Here is a 22,770-nt window from a genome sequence, read left to right as displayed (position 1 = left end):
AATGGTTGACATATACTTCAAAACTAAGATTGAGATGTTTAATAGATGCTTGAACAGTGGAGTACCAGGAGTTGAGGGTTATATATATTTGTCTTCCAGGCAAACTTGAGGTTAAAAAATATTGTTTAAAAAATAATCCTTCTGTGAGAAGTGGGAACAAGGGAGGTTTTAAAACAGGAGAGGGACATGATCAATTAAAAATGCTTTCAGGAAGATCATTTGGCAGGAATTTGATGGAGGGACTATAGTAAGAGAGCCTGGTGAGAGAAGGAACAGATGGGAAGCTATTGCAATATTTCAGATGAGTGATCCTGAGTTCCTGAATTAAGGCAGTTGCAATGGAATTAGACAAGAGAAGCCAGACTTGAGAAAGAATTAACAAGAGAGGCTGATGTGTTGAATATGGGGAAGAAAGGAGCCAATGATGACTCTAAGATTTCCATCTCAGGGCATGGCAGGGATAACAATTTCAATAGCGCCTCAAGACAGAAGAAGGACTACTGATGTGTCCTGGGAAAGAAGTACTGATTTCAGATTTGAGCCCACAAAATTTGATATGGGTGTATAGCAGCAACATGGGAGAAATATTGATATGGAACTCCAAAGAAATCAGGGTTGACAAAATAGATTTGAAAATCATCAGCCTATGGATAATTGTATTTGAGAGTGTCAACAAGATCATTCAGAGGGCATGGAGTGAGGACAAACAAGGCAAGGATGTGGCAAATCTCACATGCACAGTACAGACCTGGGTGAGAGTCCTTGAGGAGACCAAAGACACGCAATTCAGTGACACTGAAGGATAACAAGGAGAGGGCAGGGTTCTGGACTACACAGAAGGAAACAGCTTCAAGAAACGCATCAGTGCATCCCTCAGTGCTTCAAAGAATTGGGACTTCCCTTATCATTTTCTTTTGCTTTGCAGTCTCCTCTATCTCCAATGTTTTTATAAGCTTTTAGAGATGAATATACATCAATATCACCTTTTATTTAATGGTTTCATTTTCTATTTTCTTCTGTCTACTGGCATTTATTTTGGGGTAAGCATTGGCATACAGGTTTAAGTTGATACCTGACTTCCACACAATAGTTAATTTATTATTGTTTTTTTTGGTTTCAGATACACACTACTTCAAAATGGTTCTCCCTCAGCCCTTCCATCTCACCGTTTTACCTGCTCCAATCCCAATAACTGTAGCCAGAACTAACTGGGGGTAGACTATGACCAACTTCACAACACAGACCTCCTGCCCTGAGGCCTTCTTATGGAAGAGTAGTGATGTAGAGGCATTTGTATCTGATGTCAAAATATATACAAGCGGGGACGTATGTGTGTGGGGTATACATGAGTGTTGTAGGAACTGGAGTAATTAATCTTTTGGCGGCACATCCTTGACTAACCAATAACAGGTGGGGGGACAACTAGAGATCACTTTTTTTTTTTTGCCTTATGAGAAGCTGTTGTCCATAATGCCTCTTAGAAAATGGTCTTTTGAGATGGAGCAGTCAGTCAACTCAATCCTTGCATCTTCTATTGCCTTTTCCCCCCTTCCTAAACTCATTCTCCTTTTCTTCACTCTCTCTATCTGGGATTATATTCCCTCATACAGGGGTATCTCATGAATCTTTGCCACAGAATCTGCTTTTCAGGGATCCCCGGTTAAGACATTCCTGGGACGTTCTTGGCAGTCTAGTGGTTGGGACTTTGTCTTCCAGTGCAAGAGGTGTGGGTTCGATCCCTCATCATGAAGTTAGGATCCTACATGCCTTGTAGCCAAAAATATAAGAACATAAACAGCAGAAGTCAATATTGTAACAAATTCAATAAAGACTTTAATAAAAGACATTCCTTAACAATAACAACAACAACATTTATTACGAACCCACTCTGCATCACGAGTTTGGAATTCTTTTAGGTTTTTATGTGGGTTCTGGGTATGTAATCTGTTTAGTTAGTATCTCTTTAGCCTGTTTATTATAGCTATATAACATATTTTAGTATGATATTTACCAATTATCTTTAGAGAATCATTTATTTTCCAATGTTCTTATTTCTTTTGGTTGATGCATAATGCTATCAATGTATAATGTGATCACTGGTCCATGTGATCCATGGGTAATGTTATCGAGTTACAGCTGTGCTTCATTCACCAGGAGTCTGGAAAGTCATGAACAATGCAGTAGTTATGAAGTCCCTACATTTCTGAAATAAAGTGTCACAGACAACCTTGAGACATGCTCAGAGATCATAAAATTGGTTCAGTCAAAATTATGTCACCTGCTGTTTAAAAGGATGTAGTGAGACAGCTTTTCAAAGAATTGACAGATTATTGTGTGTCCTCTTCACAATCTCCCAAGAGGGGAAAAATGAAAGACAACTCCAGATGGAAGGATTTTCAAGAAAATATTTTGGAAGGCTTGACATAGATTCCCTGGAGCTTGGGGGACCCTGGAACAAGAACCTGAGTCACACCAGGAAAGTGGAACAAAGCTTTGCTTTGATAGAACATCTGAAGCGGCGAAATAAGAGGCGTATCACGGCGAACAAGCTGTAAAGTATCTGTGGGGAGTGGAACTGGCTGAGGGCCATTTTGGAAAAGCCCCCAAGGGTGTTCCTGCTTGGAAAGCAAAAGAGAAAAGAGATGCACTCCCAAGACAGGAAGCTAAAGACGGAACTCTAGGCAGCCAGCACTGTCCATCTGCAATCAGAGGGCACCAGAGAAATTCTGAGGGTTCTCAAACAGAACCCTCAAAAAGCCTTTAAAAAGAAAATGTTCAAGCAATAAGGCAGATGCCTAGAGGATCGAGTCCTTTTAGTTCTCTGTCACTTCATGAACTTGAGACAGTGAGGCTTGGACTAAGGTGGATGCTAGTAGCAGGGAGCTTTATAGCTGCTGAGGGGCACTAGGGTGGCTCAAGTTGAGGCACTGTCTGAACCAGCCCCTTTGGAGCACATCTAGGAGACTGTTTTCTCTAGCCAAGGTTCCAGTTCTGGTGAATAAAATTTTCTCATCATATATAAGGCTACCTCTCAGAAAGGCAAATCTGGGTAGAAGCCAGCTTCCTACCATCTCATGGACACAGAACACATGGCTTCTTTTGCATTCTCTCTCAACCACATGGGGCCACAGTCTTTACCATCCTAAGGCTATGGCCTCCTCTGTGCATAAGTAAAGCAATTTCCCGTGATTCCAAGATGGATTACCTTTCTTAGCAATGCTAGCCTCAGTGATTCCACAGTAACTTTGTCTTATCTGTCTTGTAATGTAGCATCAGCTTTTCACATTAAAGAAAAAAGAAGGGAAGTCCACACATCTAATTTCATGTAAGGTGAACAGAATGAAAAGTACCTATGACATGTGAGCTCTAGAGGGCCACTGAGCTCTACTCAGCACAGAGAAGTATGGTTGGAATATTCTGGAGGTGCAAAGACAGAGTGTATAAGTAAGTACAGAAATAATTTGACCAATTACTTTCTTAATACTTGAAAGAGTAAAGGTTATGCAGTCTCCTTGCTGTCTAGTTGCTAAGTCTTTTTGAGACTCCATGGACTGTAGCTCACCAGACTCCTCTCTCCCTGGGATTCTCCAGGCAGGAATACTGGGATGAGTTGCTATTTCATTCTCCAGAGGATCTTCCTGACCCAGGGACCAAACCCGTGTTCTCCTGCATTGCAGGCCACTGAGGCACCAGGGAAGCCCCTCCTTCTCTATAGTTAACCTCTTATTCTGTTGTTGCCACTTGATCCTAGCACTTTCTTTTTCAACTAATGCAACTTCCAACATCCATCATATTTTTGGGGGAATCTTTTGGTGGTCACTCACTATTGTTGAGGTATAAGTCTAGGTCTGGTCAAGTAACAGAGGCTTTTTTTTTTTTTTTTCCTATTTTTTCCTGCTCTGCTGCCTCTCAGGGAATGGAAGTTTCCACTCAGGGGAGGAACCTGTGCGTACTGTCAGCTCTGTCACTTCTGACACTGTTCTCCCCTTGAGGAATCACACATGGAGCTGCCTCTTCTGGGCATTTTGCTCTCCCTCTGTGACAGCCCCTGTTCTGAAGCTAGGATCAAGATTACTCCATCTCATAGCAGGTAGGCTAGGCAACTTTTGCATATCCCAATGCTCAGAAACCAAGCTTTTTCAAAATAGCTCTCATGCAGTGTTAATACCATTCCACAAGGGTACCAAAGTGTGCTGTTTATACTCAACATTTTTTTCCTCACAGAATTCTTAATGAAACAGCGTATTCTTTTTGAATTTAGGCTCCCATCAATCCTTCCCCACACCTGCACATCTGTAAGACTCATACATTATATCAGACCATTAGTGCCTGGATGAGGACATTTGGTGTGCTAGGTAACCTATGGCACAATTGCTCATCCCTCTATGACTAAGGCTTTGTTACTAGCTTCTCAACCTCACTCCTTCTTCTCTCAGAAGGAATGGACTTCCTTTCATGAGACTTTTAAGTCCTTCAAGGAATTCACTTTCATCAGTTCAGCCTCTTCATTCCTCAAATGTCAGAGCATCCTGGAAGTGGACCTGGTTTGGGATGAATTTGGCATCTCTCCCTCATCCTATCTCCATTCCATTCTATCAATTAAATTCCAGAGACATGGAGGATATGCCCTTCTGAGTGCTATAGTTTCTATTTGTGTTGAGGAGATTCTCTGCCACAACCCAGCCTCAACAGGAATAGCTCTGCTTTTATCTGCTTTATTTTTCCTTCCTTGTAAGTTCTCTTTTAAGAAGGAGTTCTAAGAATATTATTCTTCCTTACCTTCAATTACAGTTCTAGATGGTACATAGGGTCATGAGTTATTTAGCACTGGAAACTCTTCAAAGTAACCCTGGTATTACTGGAGCCAATTAAAACTTGCAGCAAACAGATGATGAATGCTATCAAATTCTAAAAAACAATATAAATATTTCTTATTTCCACATACTCATTGTGACAATTTCATGAAACTAATTGATTACTTATAGGTGTTTTGACTTTTGAAAATAAAATACTCTTGCTTTAGAAATGTGTGTATTAAGATGTTTCTTAGAAAAGTATATATATCACATATGTATTTATATAAATATGTATATATACATATGTGTATATATATAAATATATATACTGCTACAAGTTTTTACTTTTATTTGAAGTAAACCCTAAAGTTATAGCTTTTCACACTGTTTGAAAGGCATGTAGAATTGAAGTATCAGTATCACTTTTTATAGTACAGCTATTTTGCCTTTAAATAGCACCAATTTAAACATGCACTATTATGTTAGGTGGGTTTACTTTCTAAAGTCCTTATTTGAAATACTCTGATAGCATTTCCAGATTGTTATTTGCACAGTTATTTTAATAACTTAGCCCATCGCTATCTCTTAATTTCCAAATGCCCTTTTCTCACTTGTGTCACTTTGTAACCCACACAGAACACAATGAAAGGTTAATGGTGATAAAGCTGATCTGGTGCAGCCACTGGTCTCTTTGACTTAATAAGGAAAATGTTTTTAAATAAATCCAAAAAACAAATCAGGATTGTAAACCACGGGTCATGTTGGAGGCTCCTTACTCGTCACAGAACTATTACAACTTGATTTGACCCTTATGGCCTCACCCAATCCAAAGCCCTCCCAAGATGTCTCTGTTTTCAGGGCTTATTTCTTCCTGCATCTTTTTATCGTTCAGATCTTGTAGCTGCAAGGACCATCTTGGCTTTCCTTTATGTTATATCAAGAGGAATGTGTGTCCCAAGCACTTCACTGGGTTCAAAAACAATCATCAGACCAATGAACTTTGTGAATTTCAAAGACTGTCATTGGGAGGTCTCCCATCAGCACTGAGACTACTCTCAATTCTTCCTCTCTTCCTTTTGTCCTTCTTGCTCTCTCTCAAGACTAACAAGCACCTCTTGAAGTCTGACTTTGAAATAGTTCCATCCACTTTCACATGTCTCAGACTCTGCTCAAACACTTACACATCACAAAAAGTGCTCTGGTGAATACTTCTTTCACTGTTTCATTACAGGAGAAAGTTAAGGAAAGTTTTATTCTGTTTTGCTTCTAGCAGGAGTTTTGTTATTGTGGATAATGGATGAGGGCTATCTTTTTGTTGGACTGCTAAGAAGCCCATTCTTTTCTTATACTGATGCAAGGACTTGGGTAGGGGTGGGGGTGGAATGAGTTGACCTGTGGACGTCTTCCATCAATAAGCAAAGGTATCCTGAATGAGTGAATGCAAGTGCTCATTAGACCAGAAATAGTAGACCCAGGTGGCGAAACTTCAGATACAGCCAGCATTGAGTGAGAAACAGGGAAATGGGAGAGCAGAGGGAAAGAAAGGGCTTTCCTGGTGGCTCAGGGGTAAACAATCCACCTGCCAATGCAGGAGGCTGAGGTTCAGTTCCTAGGTTGGGAAGATCCACAGGAGAAGGAAGTGGCAACCCACTCCCAAGTGGCAACCCTTGCCTGGGAAATTCTCTGGATAGAAAAGCCTGGAGGGCTACAGTCCATGCAGCTGCAAAAGAGTCGTACCCGAATTAGTGACTAAGGAACAACAACAGGGAATGAAAACAGGCACATTCATTTCTGTTGACTTGAGAAAACAGAGTTTATAACTTGTAACTTACAATGTTACCTAAGAAGGTGAATATACTAAAATCTTTAGTTGTTGCTTTAATTTCATTATATTTCTGTGGCCGTAAAATCATCTGTAGGCTAATAGCAGGTGAGACGTTCTCCCTGTGCATTTTATTCATTTAAAGATAATTTTTATTTGCTTTTCAGTGAATTTGAAAATATTTTGTGCCAAATATTAGACACTATGATTTATTTAGATTGTCAGTTAATTCTCACATCATACTACCTCAAAAAAGTTACTTTTATCTCATTTTAACAGTAAGAAAAGCGAGAAACAGAGACATCAGTAACTTACCTAAGATCACAAAGCCAGAAATTTCAAAGCAAGGGTTCATATTCCAACAACTGGGGACAGTATCAGAGGTCACAGTGAAGACCCCCCCCCCCCACCAAAAGCCTCGAGATTCAGTTAACATAGAATTGTGTTTTGAACATCTAATTTATTAGTACCTGTCAGGATGATGAACAGAGGAAAATGTTAGTAGAGTGTTATCCCTAATAAAACAATGTTTTAAAATTATTTTTAATATTTGAAAATGTATGGTGACAGATTTATAATCACCTTTCAGATTTTACTGATTGATTTGATAAAATATTTTCACAATACTTAGTTTTATCCCATTGACCTACCTTAGAGAGAAGGAAATGGCAACCCACTCCAGTGCCCTTGCCTGGAAAATCCCATGGATGGAGAAGCCTGGTAGGCTACAGTGCATAGGGTCACAAAGAGTCAGACACGACTGAGCGACTTCACTTATCTCATTTAGCTGGGAGAGGAGACAAGGGATTCAGGAACAAAGGGGCTGGGTATCTTAGTCCCTTTGTGTATATATTGCAAAGATTTTATCACTGTGTCATTTGGGTTTATTTTGTGTTATCCAAACTTTATTGGTGATAGCAATCTCCTGTAAGTACATGGACTTCAAATTCAATACCAGAAGAAAGAACATCTGAAACAACATGCAAATAAAGGAGAAAAAATAAATGACACTTCTCCTTCAGTATGACTATCCACTTGATAGCAGGGATTCAGAAAGGCATTTAATCATTAAATGCTTTGCATTAAGTTGTTTAGTCAATATTTTTTCAATCAGGAGAATCACAGTTGTGTCTACTGTGTAGGCTGCTGGTAACATACCTAATTTAATGGCACAGTTTAAATGAATTTCTGCTGACTACGCTGTCCTTCATCTGTGTTACCTCTAACAATTGATATGCAACCTCTCGCAGCTATAGAGGCAGCCTTGTCATTCATTGGTATTGTCAAGAAGCATAAATAATCACTATGTGACATTTTGACACAAGGGTTTATTTAGTGATGTTTGCATTCTGACATTGACAGAATATGTGAGGACATTTCATCAGCAGCAACTTTAGCCTCACAGAATGCAAAAAAAGATAAGCACTTTACTGATGGCTAGAACTGGGCTGTGACCTCGCTATTCTATCCTCTCTTTCTCCCCTTCTCTAATTGTTGCATCCTTGTTCTTTGATTTTGCTAAAAACTACTTGCTGGAAAAATTTTATTTCTACATACATGGAATTATTTGGTCCATTATTTGGTCATACATCCATTATTTGGTCATTTCACAGTATGTTTAATTTCTTTCTTTGGTTGTTCATCTTGATGCAAAACAAAAACAGTATAGAAAGGTAACTATTGAACAGCAGGCATCTTCTTTATCTTACCTGCATAATAGATTGCTAACACCTATCCTCTCTCTCCAGAGAAATTCACTAATTAAAAAAAAAAAAAGTGTCAATCACCTAAGCTTTGTTTGGAGGAGAGACTTTTCAATTAGTAGAGATGAGAGAGGGAAAAAAAGAGTAGCTTTGGAGAATTATTACATTTAATTATTACTTCAATGCCAAGATGCTTTCAGAGCCTCAGTATAATCTATGGTGTCATAATAAATAGGTAGAAGCTCTTTATGAATAAACTAGATATAATCTTTACTTTCAGAGCAGTTTTGACAATAATTGCTTAGTCTAGTCAACCAGAAATTTGAATTGCTGAAGTACCCACTTTGAAAGTTGGAGGAGGAACCATGTAAGAGGGAAACGCAGAGTTTTAGAGCACTTCCTCCACTCTACCCCTGGAGTTTACCAACCCACAGCGCCTCTTCTGTTATCTCATAAGGAACATGAAGATGATCGCTGGACGGCTGGATCATCACTAACACGGGTGAGTTTACGATGTCATTTTACTAAATGAAAGCAAAGCTAAATGAAAAAAAATATTGAGAGTTTTCTCTGAGTAAAAAACTGGGAGGAATTTTAGAAGTAAGTGTGTATAAAAAGGACATTCTGGTTTCTAGTTGTTATTGTCTTTATTTCTGTAATTGTTCTTTACCCAGTCTTCTCCAGCTAATCATGTAATACAAAGCATGTATTAGCTGAGATCTGCTAATCTCAGCTTGGCTGTCGGCCGACGCGGCCACCTAGTTTCACGGGTAACGTGCTCTGCCACAGGTTGATCAGTGATCTTTGTGAGAGTTTTAATTTTTGTGCTCTTTCTTCTTCCCTCCTTTTCTTCCTTCCGCTCTCCCTCCCTTTCCTAGTTTCAGTGTTTTTAATTCAGGAAAGTATGATAAATAGTGGTGAAGAGAGATTATAAAGGCAGAATTTCTAAATTTACATCTGCATTCAGGGAAAGTTGTAGAAACATTATTAATGACAAAACTTAAAACATTAATAGGCTTAAGAATTTAGTGGCCCCAGATCCTTCTATTCAGTTGCATTATTTATGAGTGTGGGTGGTAGGACTGGATGAAACTGCAAGCAACCTGCACTGCGTCCTGCTTAGCCCAGGTGCTTTTCAAGGAGGGAAAGATCTTCCTGTTACGTTGCATTCAGATCTGCAGGTGTTGGACTCTGGTGATTTGTGACAGTTCATAGAACAAGGGGTTACTAATCCCAACTGTCTTTCTCCAGTTAATCAAAGGACGGGGCCTTTGAGGAATGGGGAAGAAAGAGTGATGATACTTCTACATGTGACACTTCCCAGGGAAGCTCATCCACCATAAGCAAGCAGTTCCTACAGCCAATGTTTCCCAGTCCTAGCTGTGCTGTCAGAACCACCAAGGGGGCTTTTGAAAAACACTGATGCCTGGGCCTTATGCAGAGAGAATCTGATATAATGAGCTGGGGTGAGGTCAGAAGGAGATGCTAATGCACAGTTATTGATAGAAACGATAACAGGATAATTAGATTTCAGAAAATTCTACATGTTGTTCCGCTTTCCTTTCTGGGGCTTCCCAGGTGGCACAGTGGTAAAGAATCCACCTGTTAATGCAAGAGATGTAAGAGACACGGGTTCAATTCCTGAGTTGGGAAGATCCCCTGAAGAAGGAAATTCCAGCTCACTCTTGCCTGAAAAATTCCACAGATAGAGGAGACTGGTAGGCTACAGAACATAGGGTCTCAAAGAATCAGACACGACTGAGCACACATAGCAGCACTTTCCTTTCTAATCTGGGTTTCCTGCTATGAAATGTTGCTTGATTTCCATCCTCCATCTCTTTATCATCTCGTGTATTTTCTGTCATAATTTCTCTTTTACTCTCTTCTCCTGTCCTATGCCTAACTGTTTCATGACTCTTGTCTCTCCCTCTGTCAAGCTGCCTCAGTCTTGGAAGATGCTAAAAGAAGTTTTATATATATATATATATATATAGTCCTACCCTCTAGAATACTAAAACTGAAGACAAGATCAACATGGCCATAGGCTATTACTCCCTTCACTCCTGCCCGGGAAAAAAAAAAAAAAGAGAGAGAGAGACATTCATGTCATTGTACCAGGACAAAACTGAAGATTTATGAACACAGTCATAAACAGTTGTTTAGACTATACTAGTATTTCTGGATATTTGTAACAAAACTTCTGAAAAAACTCTGATAGATTACACTTCTCTGATTAGCAGCCATGGAGGTTTGCCATATAATCTGCCCTGGAGAATGCCTTTAGCTGGAAGGAGCACAAGGGATGGTCTGGCTTCTGGTGACAGCATCTTCCTGGTCTGCTGCAGCATTCAGCCAGTCATGTTCTTCTGAGGGCATCCCCTAGCCAATGACAGCTCAGTGAGCCCATGGGACAGGGCTATCTGTGCCTGACTTTGTATGGACACTATTCCAGGGGTCAAATTTTGCTCCCCATGGGGTTGGCCAATTTGCATCACAGTCTGAGTGTCTCTCTATTCTACTTCCTCTCACCTTTCTTTTCATTAGCATCAGATCAACATCACAGCCTAAAGGCTCTTTCTGCTTCATTCTGTCTCTTCCTCTTCCAAGTGTCACCCCTAAGAAAACTTTTGCCCTCCTAGCTTTGTCTGTGTATCTGCTTCCAGATAAATTGTACTGACCCAATCTGTCAATCTTCTAACATTTTAATGAAAATGGCGAAAGTTGCATTTTTACTTTCCCATAGTGGAAACTAATTACAATCTTTTCTGTGTATACTAGCACAAAAATTAGCATGAAAAATGTACTCTATTGTTCTAAAATGCTACTCTTCGTATTTTTTCTTCCAGTATTTTAGTGTTTAACTTTTTATGAGTATAAGTGACTTCTTATTCCATTATGTAGAAATGTTACCTCTTAGAATTCTGGACATTAAAACTCTGTCTTTGGATATCTAAAATAAAGTCATTTGGATAGAGATCATTTAATGCCTAAAAATGTATGTGATTCATAGGTTTGGAAAACTCACCTTCAGAAGCATTTCCTAAAGAGACTCGTTCTTGTGAACCTTAACTAAAGCAATCTTTTTCCTTTAGATGCTTACCACATTGTATTATTATTGCTGTTGTTAACATATTTTATTTATGTTACATCGTTATCATTTCTGACGTGCACAACCCTTGGCATAGCGCTGGGCACATGGTTTATGCACATTAAGTGTGTGTTGTATTGAACTAAGCAGCATTTTTGTACATATTTTGACATCTGGGACTTTATCAGTGTTCTCAGGGGAGAAATTCTCAGACATATAACTTCAACTGACATAATTCCAATAGGAAATTATTTTTTCTTTCATATCCTTAATAAACCCTTGAGTCTGATAATTATTTCTTTTCTAACAGACCTTAGTTTTGAAAGACTTTTTAAAAGTCTTTATTCTTTCATAAACCAGAGTATTCCCATGTATGGGACTGGTGTAAAGAGCAGGTTTATGTCAGAAAAATTCTCACTAAATAAACGGTCTCCAAGTGACAATGGCATCTTGCCTTTCTCTGAATCCTCTGGCAGAGGCCAGGATTCGGAGCCAAGATGAAGGACTGGATGAGTCATCTGCTATGGTATGGCAATGCCTCTGTTCTCAAGTCTGTGCAATCAGATCTCAAACTGATTTCTCCCTTTCATTTTTTTTTTCCTTCTTTTTTTGGCAAGAGAGAAAATAACTTCAGTATTTCTTTTTTTAGGAGGATTGGGAAAAAAAAAAAAAAAAAAAACCACACCATTCTATTGCCCAAAATTGCATACAGAATTTCAAAGAGTGACCTCTTCCCAAATATAGCGGAGCTTATGGTGGTAATGGGATATGTTAGCTTTTGAAGCATAAGAGCTTCAGATCCCAAGCCTGCCCATCCCTTCACCAGACTTTGGAGAATGGTAGGACTAGGAGTAAAGGAGTATTAAATATAATACCATTCTCACCTGGGAGTAATTAATATTTCTGGCCATGCAGACTGTCGCGTGGTGGGAGTCACAGTAACAATAAGTGAATGACGAGGAGATGAACCCCAGGTATGCTGAAATGTTCAAAGCCTTGCTTTTTTCACAGTTGGCAGACTAAGTCATTTTTAGAATTTGGACTTCTCGGGGGCAGAGGGTTTTTTCTTTTACATTAAATATACTCTTTTCTCCACACTGTTCTGTTATATAATAGGGTGAGTGCAAGTGCAAAGTCATGCTTTTTCAGTATTAAAACACAGAATCATATCCTTCATTTTTAAAGTTACAGTTATTCGTGTTATTACTAATTTTGGACACAGCAAATAAGACATTGCCAGAATCACTTTCTGGGAAGAATACATGTGTAGCTTGTTTAGAACTGAGTTGGTTGTTAAATATAGCTTTGATTCCTTCCCCTCCTCCAGCTAAGAACTGCATGGTAGTTTTGTTGATAATCTACCACCCTGTCTTTAAATGGTAGCTTGTGTATTCTCCAGTTCTATTTTCCACATTGTTCTGGCTTTGTGGCCTTGGCTGAAACTGTGTGCCTGTCCTGTCTTTGACCCATTCTGTCCACAGTGTTTCACTTCAGTTCATCAGACAGCGCCTGATTAGGTGGCCTTCTGTCATCCATTCTCTACACGTCTTGCCTGACCTCAGCACCGCGGGGCTGGCTGCTCTCCAGAACCTCATCATGGAAGCAGCTGCCCTGACAGGGGAAGATGTGCTTGGTTCATCTTTAAACATTTTCAAGGAGTGGGACTGGATGTCACAAAGAGGTCAAAGGCTCAGTCACATGTAAAGTGTGACAATGATGGCATCCTGAAAAATCTTTAACTTATCAGGCAGTACTGTTTCTCTCCAAGAGATACCTTGAAAATGGGGAGACATGCTTTGGGATCTCGTCTCTACCATCTTGCAGGCTCTGAAACAGGAATAGTAACTGTAAAGTTCCAAGCAAGTTTCCTGGCATGTTACAGTAGGCTCAGTAGTTTATGTTCTTTTTTAAAATGTATTAAATATTTAACTTTGCAAGGCAGGGTTGGGTAGCTGGAGTGCTAGATGGTATCTAAATATCAAGAGGTGGATGTTCAGGGTGTTTACCATTTTACAAGGGAAATCTTGGTAAATTCTGAACTCAGGCACAGGCCAGAAAGTAAAAGCCATATTGCAAATCTAGGGGAATTAGAATTCAGAGAAGGGATGATTGTGGCTAGGGGGAGCATAAGGTAAAGCTGGGGGAGATGGCACTTGAAATAAAAACTAAGAAATTTCCCCCTTCGCTTATGTATACATTGCTGCTGCTAAGTCACTTCAGTCGTGTCCGACTCTGTTCGACCCCATAGACAGCAGCCCACCAGGCTTCCGGTCCCTGGAATTCTCCAGGCAAGAACACTGGAGTGGGTTGCCATTTCCTTCTCCAATGCATGAAAGTGAAAAGTGAAAGTGAAGTCGCTCAGTCATGTCCGACTCTTAGTGACCCCATGGACTGCAGCCTACCAGACTCCTCTGTCCATGAGATTTTCCAGGCAAGAGTACTGGAGTGGGGTGCCATTGCCTTCTCCATGTATACACTAGAGATGGTAATTTGGACTTTTCAGGAATAGAAAAAGAAAACTTAAAGTGACAGGACAGACGTTGAGCAAATGCAGTTAATGTTCAGGAAATTGCAGAACCAAAGTTGTCTGAATCAGAGACCACATTAAAGGGAACAGACGAGATAATTTTGGAAAGATAGGTTAGGCTATATTCTGGTGGACCTTAGATCTCAACCTGTATGAGCAGTGTGGTGGAGTGGAGGGAGACCCTGGCTGTGGAGCAGGAATCCCAGATTCCTTTCTATGCATCTGGGAAATGATGGCAGAGCAACCAGGTTCTAAAGAGTCATTGCTTTGGGTTCAAATCTCAAAGTTTCTACGTATTAAGTCTGTGACATTGACCCAAGTGATTTCCCCCTTCTAGCCTCTAGACTAGACTATGCTTCTTAACATATAAACTTGTTTATAAATTTGGTTGTTGGTTAGGGACTTTGGGAAGGTCATGTACACACTGCTATATTTAAAATGGATAACCAACAAGAGCCTATTGTATAGCACATGGAACTTCGATCAATGTTATATACCAGCCTGGATGAGAGAGGTGTTTGGAGGGAATAGATGTATGTATATGTATGGTTGAGTACCTTCGCTGTTCACCTGAAACTACCACAACATTGTTAATTGGCTATACCCCAATACAAAATAAAAGTTTAAAGTTTGGGAAAAAAGATTGGGTGTTGGAAAATGGCAAAGGTTTTTCATAGAAAAACTTTTTTTTTTTTTTAAGTGGGAATGTTTAAAAGCTTGGAAATGATATAATTAAATGAAATAATCAAATAACTCTTTGGTTTCCATGCCACTGATAAATGGATACGATTCTAAGGAGACAGACCTAGTAATATTACCTAGGACAGCCTGAAGGAGTAAAAGGCTAAAGGTAAGAACATCATTTGACTTTGGGTCTAAAACGAAATGACGATTTGAAGGAAGTAGCATTTAAAAAAGAGAGATCAGAGGGACAATCAAAGGATTTGGCAACTGACTGAATATCAGTTTGAAAACTAACAAGCACAGGAAGGATTGCTTTAATTTACGTGCTTTTTTATATTAAATTATTTAAGTTACCTGATTTAGGGATAACTTTTAATTTTGCATTACTCAGTACATGTGGAATTTCTAGTGATATATGTATGTTGGTATATGCTACTGATCGAATAAGTATTTATTGTGGACCCAGTACATGACAGATAGTGTTCGAGGTGTTAGGGACAAGATGTGTGCTTTTCCATTCCAGGACTCTGACAGAATGAGAGAGAAACAGGAAACAAATGAAGAAAATAGTAGCTGGAAAAAGAAGTATCATGAAGATGAACTAAGTTGAAGTGATAGGGGGTAGATGAGAGGCTAGTGAAAGAGCTCCTTAAGGAGGACACATTCAAGCTGAGGTGAATGATTGAAGAAATCAGCAATATGGAATGCCATGGCAAGAACATTTCAGAAAGAGAACACAGATAAACAAAGGTCCAAGGATGAGGATTATGCCTCAGTGGGTTTCAGGATTTGAAAGAAGCCAGCCTGGCAAGGGCATCATGACTTAGGAGGAGAGCAGTCAGAGATGAGAGGAGAATATGTGCTAGTTCACAGCTTGAGACCAACTCCAAACACTCATTCCTCATCTCTTGGCCTCATTGCAACTTTACAGCCCAGTCTATGACATCCTTTGCAGCTAGAAGAGTTAATAAAACCACATTCATTCTCCTTTTCAGGTATCAACTTTGGGAAAATGTTCAAACTCCTAATTTTCCAGAATAGAAAGCTGAGGGTCAAAGACGTTGTGTGCAACTTGTTCAGGGTCACACAGTTTGTAAATAGCAGGGCCAAAACTCAAATCAGGTCTATGATCCAGGCCCAGAGAAATTTCCACTTCCCACAGGGTCACTTTCCCTTCTTATGTAATCCTAAAGAATCACAGTCACTGACCTCTTATCAGACAGCCTGCAGGAGAAGTCTGTAACCTGGCGTAGGGATTTTAACCAAACCACAGGGCAAGAGTCCTCTACTTATGGCTGACCTGCACTAAGGTTGAGAGAGAATTAGAAGAGAGCACCTATTAGAGGAGAATTAGTAGAAAGATTCATTTTCCTTTGCCTGGGAGTCTTACAGCAGCCCCTTGTTTTCATAATCCCATGATTTGATGATTTTCCAACAATTCAATTTTATGGATCTGGAATGAATGGAATATGCCATAAGAGACCATGGCATCTTAGAACAAACATGAAATGTGGTAAACAAACTGATGTTTCCACATGGGCGCTATATTAGCTATTTCTGCACTTTGCCCTTCCATTAAGTTAACTGCCAGGCCTGGGCTGTTACAATCCAGCCTTCATCCTTCAATTACAGCCACACATTAACTCCGGACATTCTGAGCCTTTCTAATAGAGCCATTCTCAGGCAGGACTGTGAGCTCTCCTAGGAGTGTCTCCCGTCTCTTCTGTTCCCATCTTGAGCCCCCTCTGCTACTGGCAGCTCTGAGTTCTGAACAGGTTTATCACGAAGCCAGTTGCGGTCTCTCTTTATGGTGCATCCTTAAACCCAGGCATCCGTGTAAAGGAGAGCCCTAGTTATACAGACACATTATACTTCTCCCCTTTCAAAGAGAAGCCTTTCCTGCTTGTTGGGGGGTTTCTGCCTGATGCAGAGGGGCGAGGAAGAAGAGTTGGCTAGCTTTGGGGAGCAGATTTAGAGTCGCATCTCATTGGAGGGGCTAGCTTTTTCCTGAGCTGCCAGACACTGCAGGCTCAACTGAGGCGCGGAGGTGCAATTCAGGCTGGTGAAACAGCGGGGGAAGCAGGACAGGCGGGGCTAGCGCGGCTCTGCAGCGGATCACAAGCACCCGCACACACACCACTCTCCCGCCGCCCCCGGCTCGCGCCTCGCTCCTTCCCACCCGGGCCGCAGAGACGCGGACCGGGAGTGGGGGGCCAGGGAGGGAAGAGGAAAAAGGCAGGCGCCGTGAAGCCGAGGAAAAGCTGGAGCGGCGCTGGTATTTCACCTGAGAGTCTGACCCGAATCCCGAAGCTCAGACCCCCTTCAGCAGCACCTTTGTCGGCAGCTAGGAGAGCGACAGGAACCCTCGAGTCCCGCTCCCAAGTCTTCCTGTGCCCGGTGCACCAGGATCCTCCCGGTGGGGGCCGCGCGGTGCCCCCAGGAAGGCGCGGAGCTTGGGGGACCGGCGTTGGCGCCCATCGTGGTGCGCCGGGAAAAGTGGAGGCGAGAAGAGCCTTGAGGGCAGAGTGCGAGGCCCTGCGGCCGCTGCCGCCCGCGGCGCCGCCTCCTGCCCTCTCCCCTAGGGTGAGTGCCGGGCTGTAGCTCACCGCCACCTCTACCGGGCGCGGGGGCGGCCGGGGGGGCCCTGGTGGCGCCCGTGGAAACTCCGCGGCCAGCGGACGGCAGGCGGACGCGTCTCTGGAGTCCGGAGAGGGGACTCTGAGCCGGGAGGACGTGGGTAGGGGCCCCGTGCCGGGGCAGAGATGCCTTTGGGCGGGATTTGGGCCAAAAGATAGGAGGCGGGAGCGCCGGAGGGAGCCGGCAGCCGTCCCGGGGGGTGGGGGGGACGGGCGAGCTGGGAGCGGCGGGGTGGGGGGGGAGGGTCTGGTCGGAGCAGGTAGTGCTGCTTGGGCAACCCGGTGAGTTGGCCGGTGGGGAGGAACTCGCTGGTCAACTCGTTAATTTTAAAGCAGTCAGTTTGGGAGTGCGGCAGGATAGTCAGGGGGGCTGTGAGAAGGCGAGAGGTGGCCCCCGGGATGCCGGTGGTGGGGGCAGAGAGGAGAAGCCTGGAAAAGCTTGGAGGCGAATTCGCGCTTGGGTTCGTGGTCCTCGCAGCCCTCCTGCCTTGAGTGTGGGAGAACACTTTTTTCGGTTTTAAGACTCAGCGTGGAGAGAAAGCCTCCGTCCCAGGGGAGGAGAGACGTCTGCGGGGGGCAGAGACCGCAGCTACCGCCGGGTGCGCCCCCCACCCCAGGCGCGCCGGTTTTGGTCCCCCCTTTCTCTCCCGCCCCCACCTCCTTATTGGTGCTGGTTTGCAGCGCTCGGCTCCTGCGCCTTCGCTTCGCGTTTGAATCTGGCTCGCCCCTCCGTATTATGTCTGCACTCCGAAGGAAATTTGGGGACGATTACCAGGTAGTGACCACCTCGTCCAGCGGCTCGGGCTTGCAGCCTCAGGGGCCGGGCCAGGGCCCGCAGCAGCAGCTTGTGCCCAAGAAGAAGCGACAGCGGTTCGTGGACAAGAACGGCCGGTGCAATGTCCAACACGGCAACCTGGGCAGTGAGACGAGCCGCTACCTCTCGGACCTTTTTACCACCCTGGTGGACCTCAAGTGGCGCTGGAACCTCTTCATCTTCATCCTCACCTATACAGTGGCCTGGCTCTTCATGGCGTCCATGTGGTGGGTGATCGCCTACACTCGGGGCGACCTGAACAAAGCCCACGTCGGCAACTACACGCCCTGCGTGGCCAATGTCTATAACTTCCCTTCGGCCTTCCTCTTCTTCATCGAGACCGAGGCCACCATCGGCTATGGCTACCGCTACATCACCGACAAGTGCCCCGAGGGCATCATCCTCTTCCTCTTCCAGTCCATTCTCGGCTCCATCGTGGACGCCTTCCTCATCGGCTGTATGTTCATCAAGATGTCCCAGCCCAAGAAGCGCGCGGAGACCCTGATGTTTAGCGAGCACGCGGTGATCTCTATGAGGGACGGGAAACTCACGCTCATGTTCCGAGTGGGCAACCTGCGCAACAGCCACATGGTCTCCGCGCAGATCCGCTGTAAGCTGCTCAAAGTAAGTGCTGTCCGCCCCCTCCCCACCTGGCGGCCGCCATTCCCCACGCTCGGGGGAATTAACCCACTAGAGAGCTACCTTCAGGCTCCTAGTCTGTCTTACGCTACAGGCAAACTTGTTTTTTCGGGGTGGAGGATGGGGCAGAGTACAATCGACAGTTCTGTTCTTTTCCCACCCATTCTCTTGCAGTTGTTTGTTTTATTCTTATTTATATTCATCGGACGTACTTGTATCGCTTTCTGGACTAATAACACTTACCGAGTGGTGTTGGCTCCTGGACTTCTGAGGTACAGGAATGCCCTGTTCTTCCTACCCTGGCTCTTTTCCTATTTAGAGAGCTTTGAATTTGTTGTCAGTACACCATTCCAGTAAACTTGAAGTAGTAAAACTGAACAGGCTTTTAGTCTGAAGACAAAAGGTGCTGAACTTACCTCAATTTTCACCTAAGGCTTTATTTATTTATTTGTAGTTCTCTCTCTTCCTCCTCCTCCCCCTCCCTAGTAGTACCAGCAAGTGGATTATTGCTTCAGGCCCAATAACTCTGTGGTTATCTTTTTAACAAGTACACAGATGGGGAAGCAGTTTATAAAGTGAAAAAAGTAACACCTGGTTGTTATCAATTTTTATTTTTACTAAGTATTATCCTAGAGAAGTACTCTGTGCAAGCTGAGTGCTTTTCCTGCAGTCTCTTTAATTTTATTCTTAATTGCTTGTTTCTATGAAGCCTTTGTCGATTACAGATTTCACCTGAAACTTCCTAGTACCTATTAAAGAAGATTACTTCCTACCAACAGCCGTGTAAATGCAAAAAGAAATCGCTTCTGGAGTGATTTTTAAAGCAAGGTCCATCTAGTCGTTAGAGGGCACCACTACAAACAAGGAGAGAAGCCCACTCTGCACACTAACCCAATTAGAGTGAGGGATACAAGCCCAGTTCTCTCTGTGTTATTTATAGTTCATCTTTTTGAAGGATTCTCCTTAGTTTTCAAATGTTCATAAACTGAGAAAGATGACTGCAATACAATCTCAACAATTTATCTGACATTGCATAGAAAGCCATAGTCACATTCACAATTTTAGCACTAATAAAAATTTTGGGTTGACATTTTACCTTTGAAATTTCAATTCTATGTCCCAGGTCTATATGGTTTTATACAGCTTCAGTTTACATGGCAGTTAAAGTAGAACTGCGTGCTTTTAAAAAGTTTGGCTCTTGTGTTATTTTTATCATTCATTTATAAGGTCTTGCCCTAATCAATTTTGATTATCTTGCTCAGGATTGTGTTAAATTAAAGTAGCTCAGTTGTCCTGTCACTTCACATCATATGCATATATTTCCTATGCTATAGACAGTAAATAAACAAATTGTGTGTAGCTTTCTGGAAAATTTTTAATCTAGTTCCAATGTATATGTTAATTAAGATAATTGTGTAATTTGAGTGGATCATATTCTTTATAAAACTCCAACGAGCTGCATGTAATTTTTAAAACATTTTAACTTAGTGTATCCTGCTATGGACCACTGTTTGAACTGAGATATTTGGATCAGGCTAAACATGCTGTAGACATGTTTGTTGTATGTGCCTGTTTCTATGTATAGAACAAGATACATAGCCTCTTTTTTAGGTTAGGTGTACTGGGCACATTTTGTAAATATATTGCAAAAGTCTCTCGTGGAAGCCATGTTTGTGTGTCACTTTGAGATTCTTACTGAAGAATAGTTTACCATATTGATTGATCTACTAGAAATTAAAAATTAGACCTTAAAGGTCAGTCATTGCTATTCTCTAGTGTTTCAAACATATAAATAATTTATTAAATCATATCTTTTTAAGGAAACATATTTAGATGTTTTTAGATTGATCAGAAGTCAGAAATAAATAGAATTAATATACATAGCATGTTTTGGTTATTGTTTTTGCTTTTTACAAAGTTATAGTGAATCTAAAGCCCTGGGTCTCTAGTGATTCAGGACGCTGATAGTGATTTTTCTGCATGAGACCATGTAGCGCATGTACTGTAAGAAGTGTCTTTATTAAAAAAATAGTTTTCTAGTGTTGGAAAATTTGGAGCAAGGTGCTATATTAACACAAGGTGATTAAAAACATCTAATTAAAACAATATGTATACTATTAAAATTCTTTACTTTTGATATGTTGGGAAGATGTCAGGGTTAAAAGTAAAATTGATTGGCATGTGGCATCAGTTTATATCTAAACAAAATTATGATGAAATTCTGTCCTGATTTTTTTGTGAAGGGAGAGGGTTGATGAGTGGCAACTCTTCATCTAGTCGCTTACTGTAGTTTGCTTGAAGTTGATTTGTCCAGTAGCCATGGTGACTAAAATGAATTCTCAGAGTTCTTGTCATTTCCTTAGACTTCATTAAAAAGGAGCCATGTTTTATTGGGAAAATGATAACATTCAGCAAAATTAGAGGGAAGATTTGCCTTTAGTAAATGACTCTTATTTTCTCTTAGGGACTGAGATGAAGTGACCCAAAGCAGCCAACTATACTTTTAAAGTGAAGCTATACCAAAAGCTTAAAGCAATAATATTTTGATGTTAGTCTTATACATCTTATTAAATATTATTACACATTTCAGTTTCTTTTCTTAACCCATGTTTGAGATTTTAAATGTAAAATTTATGTATCTTTAATACAAAGAAATACATAGATTTTTAAGGCAACAAAAGCTTAATATTTAACAATAGTTATTATAGTCTGTATGAGTTCTTCCTATTACCTAATTTAATTTCATTTGTATTTTTTTCTATTGCTGTTTTCTTATTTGCTGAATAAAGCCTATTGTAAACATTAATGTAAGAATTCTATTTGATGATTGTAAAGCGCTTTCTATTCTTGCAAAGACAGTAAGAACATTCATGTGGCTTTCTAATCCTCACCACTGTGAGGTTTTTCATGCATTTTTGGGGGTTCTCTTTCTTGATGGAAGTTTTTTTTTTATAGTTTTTCTGCTTAATTATTAACTGTTGTTAACTTACATGAAAGCAAATTTTATTTCAACTCTCTTCCTATCTTCTGAGCTTGCAAATACTGAAATTTATTTTGATATTTAAATATAGATCTTCCAACTGTATGCTTGGAGTGATCAGTCCTTTTCTACTTAGGAAAAAATGAAAGTAGATTAAATAAAAATTTTAGAATATAATTGGAAATTATTCTTTAAAATTTATAATATTATTATAAATACAGCTATAGGAAGCTCTTTTAAGATGAGTGGTCTTTCTCTTTTCATCCCCATATTGATGTTTTATTTGAATTTTCAGTTTATTTTAGCTGTCTTTTTTAAGAAATCTAAAATATAGGAACTAATGAATGGCACAGTTGTGTTAAGTTAACATAACATCCAGTTTAAAATTTTAATAAAAATGCCTGAGTTAGGGAGTTGAGACTAATGGTTGATACTTTGGACCTTGTAATTTAGTGTTGGATTAAAAGGATTTGGAAATCTCACTCCTTCCCACAAATCTAATACTAATGGTCGACTGCCCTAGACTTCCATCTTAATAGGGAAAGATTTAAACTTTTTGATGCATCGTGTAAGAGCTTGCACACTTACTGTCAAGAAGCCATTATACTTACATGTATACATTTGTATATGTGTGTGCATGTATAGATACTCGGTCAAACCTTGTTTACATAAAGTAAGCATAAAATCAACTATTGTTAGATACATAATTTAAAATTAAGTGGTAAAGATTTTTTTTCTCATGGAAATATAATTTTATTTTTTCATATTTTTATTCATGGAAAATAGTCATCATCTTTCTTTCCTAGGATGTCAGCTATGTAACCCTTAAACTCTCAGTTAGTGAAAAGTAATGGTTCCCAGTTATCTTTTAATATATCACTTATATTATTTTTATAGTCATGTTTTCTATTCTCCATTTATATGGATACTCAAAATTGGATGTTATCTGGTTTCCTCATATGATTGTGATCCAGTGAAGATGCTATAAAAAACAAAATTGAATCTGCAAAACTAATAAGCTCTTCATTCTCTTCATATGTCTTAATCTTTTAGCCACAGTGATTCCTGGACCATATAATTC

General features: G+C 40.9%; 1 protein-coding gene across 2 annotated transcripts in view; it reads left to right on the top strand.

Moving 5' to 3' along the window:
* The first annotated feature begins 17,503 nt into the window (after window positions 1-17,503).
* Window positions 17,504-22,770, top strand: part of KCNJ3 (potassium inwardly rectifying channel subfamily J member 3) — a 189,220-nt gene continuing 183,953 nt past the window's right edge. The window contains exon 1 of one of the 2 annotated variants that reach the window (XM_061437699.1): window positions 17,504-18,694. In XM_061437699.1, coding sequence (XP_061293683.1) covers window positions 17,993-18,694 — 702 coding nt within the window. In that variant the 5' untranslated portion in view covers window positions 17,504-17,992. The remainder of the gene's footprint in view (window positions 18,695-22,770) is intronic. The other variant, XM_061437694.1, reaches the window with a different exon arrangement.

Source organism: Bos javanicus, chromosome 2 (genome assembly GCF_032452875.1).
Source record: "Bos javanicus breed banteng chromosome 2, ARS-OSU_banteng_1.0, whole genome shotgun sequence".
Classification (NCBI taxonomy): Eukaryota; Metazoa; Chordata; class Mammalia; order Artiodactyla; family Bovidae; genus Bos; species Bos javanicus.
This window is presented reverse-complemented; position numbering and strand designations above follow the sequence as displayed.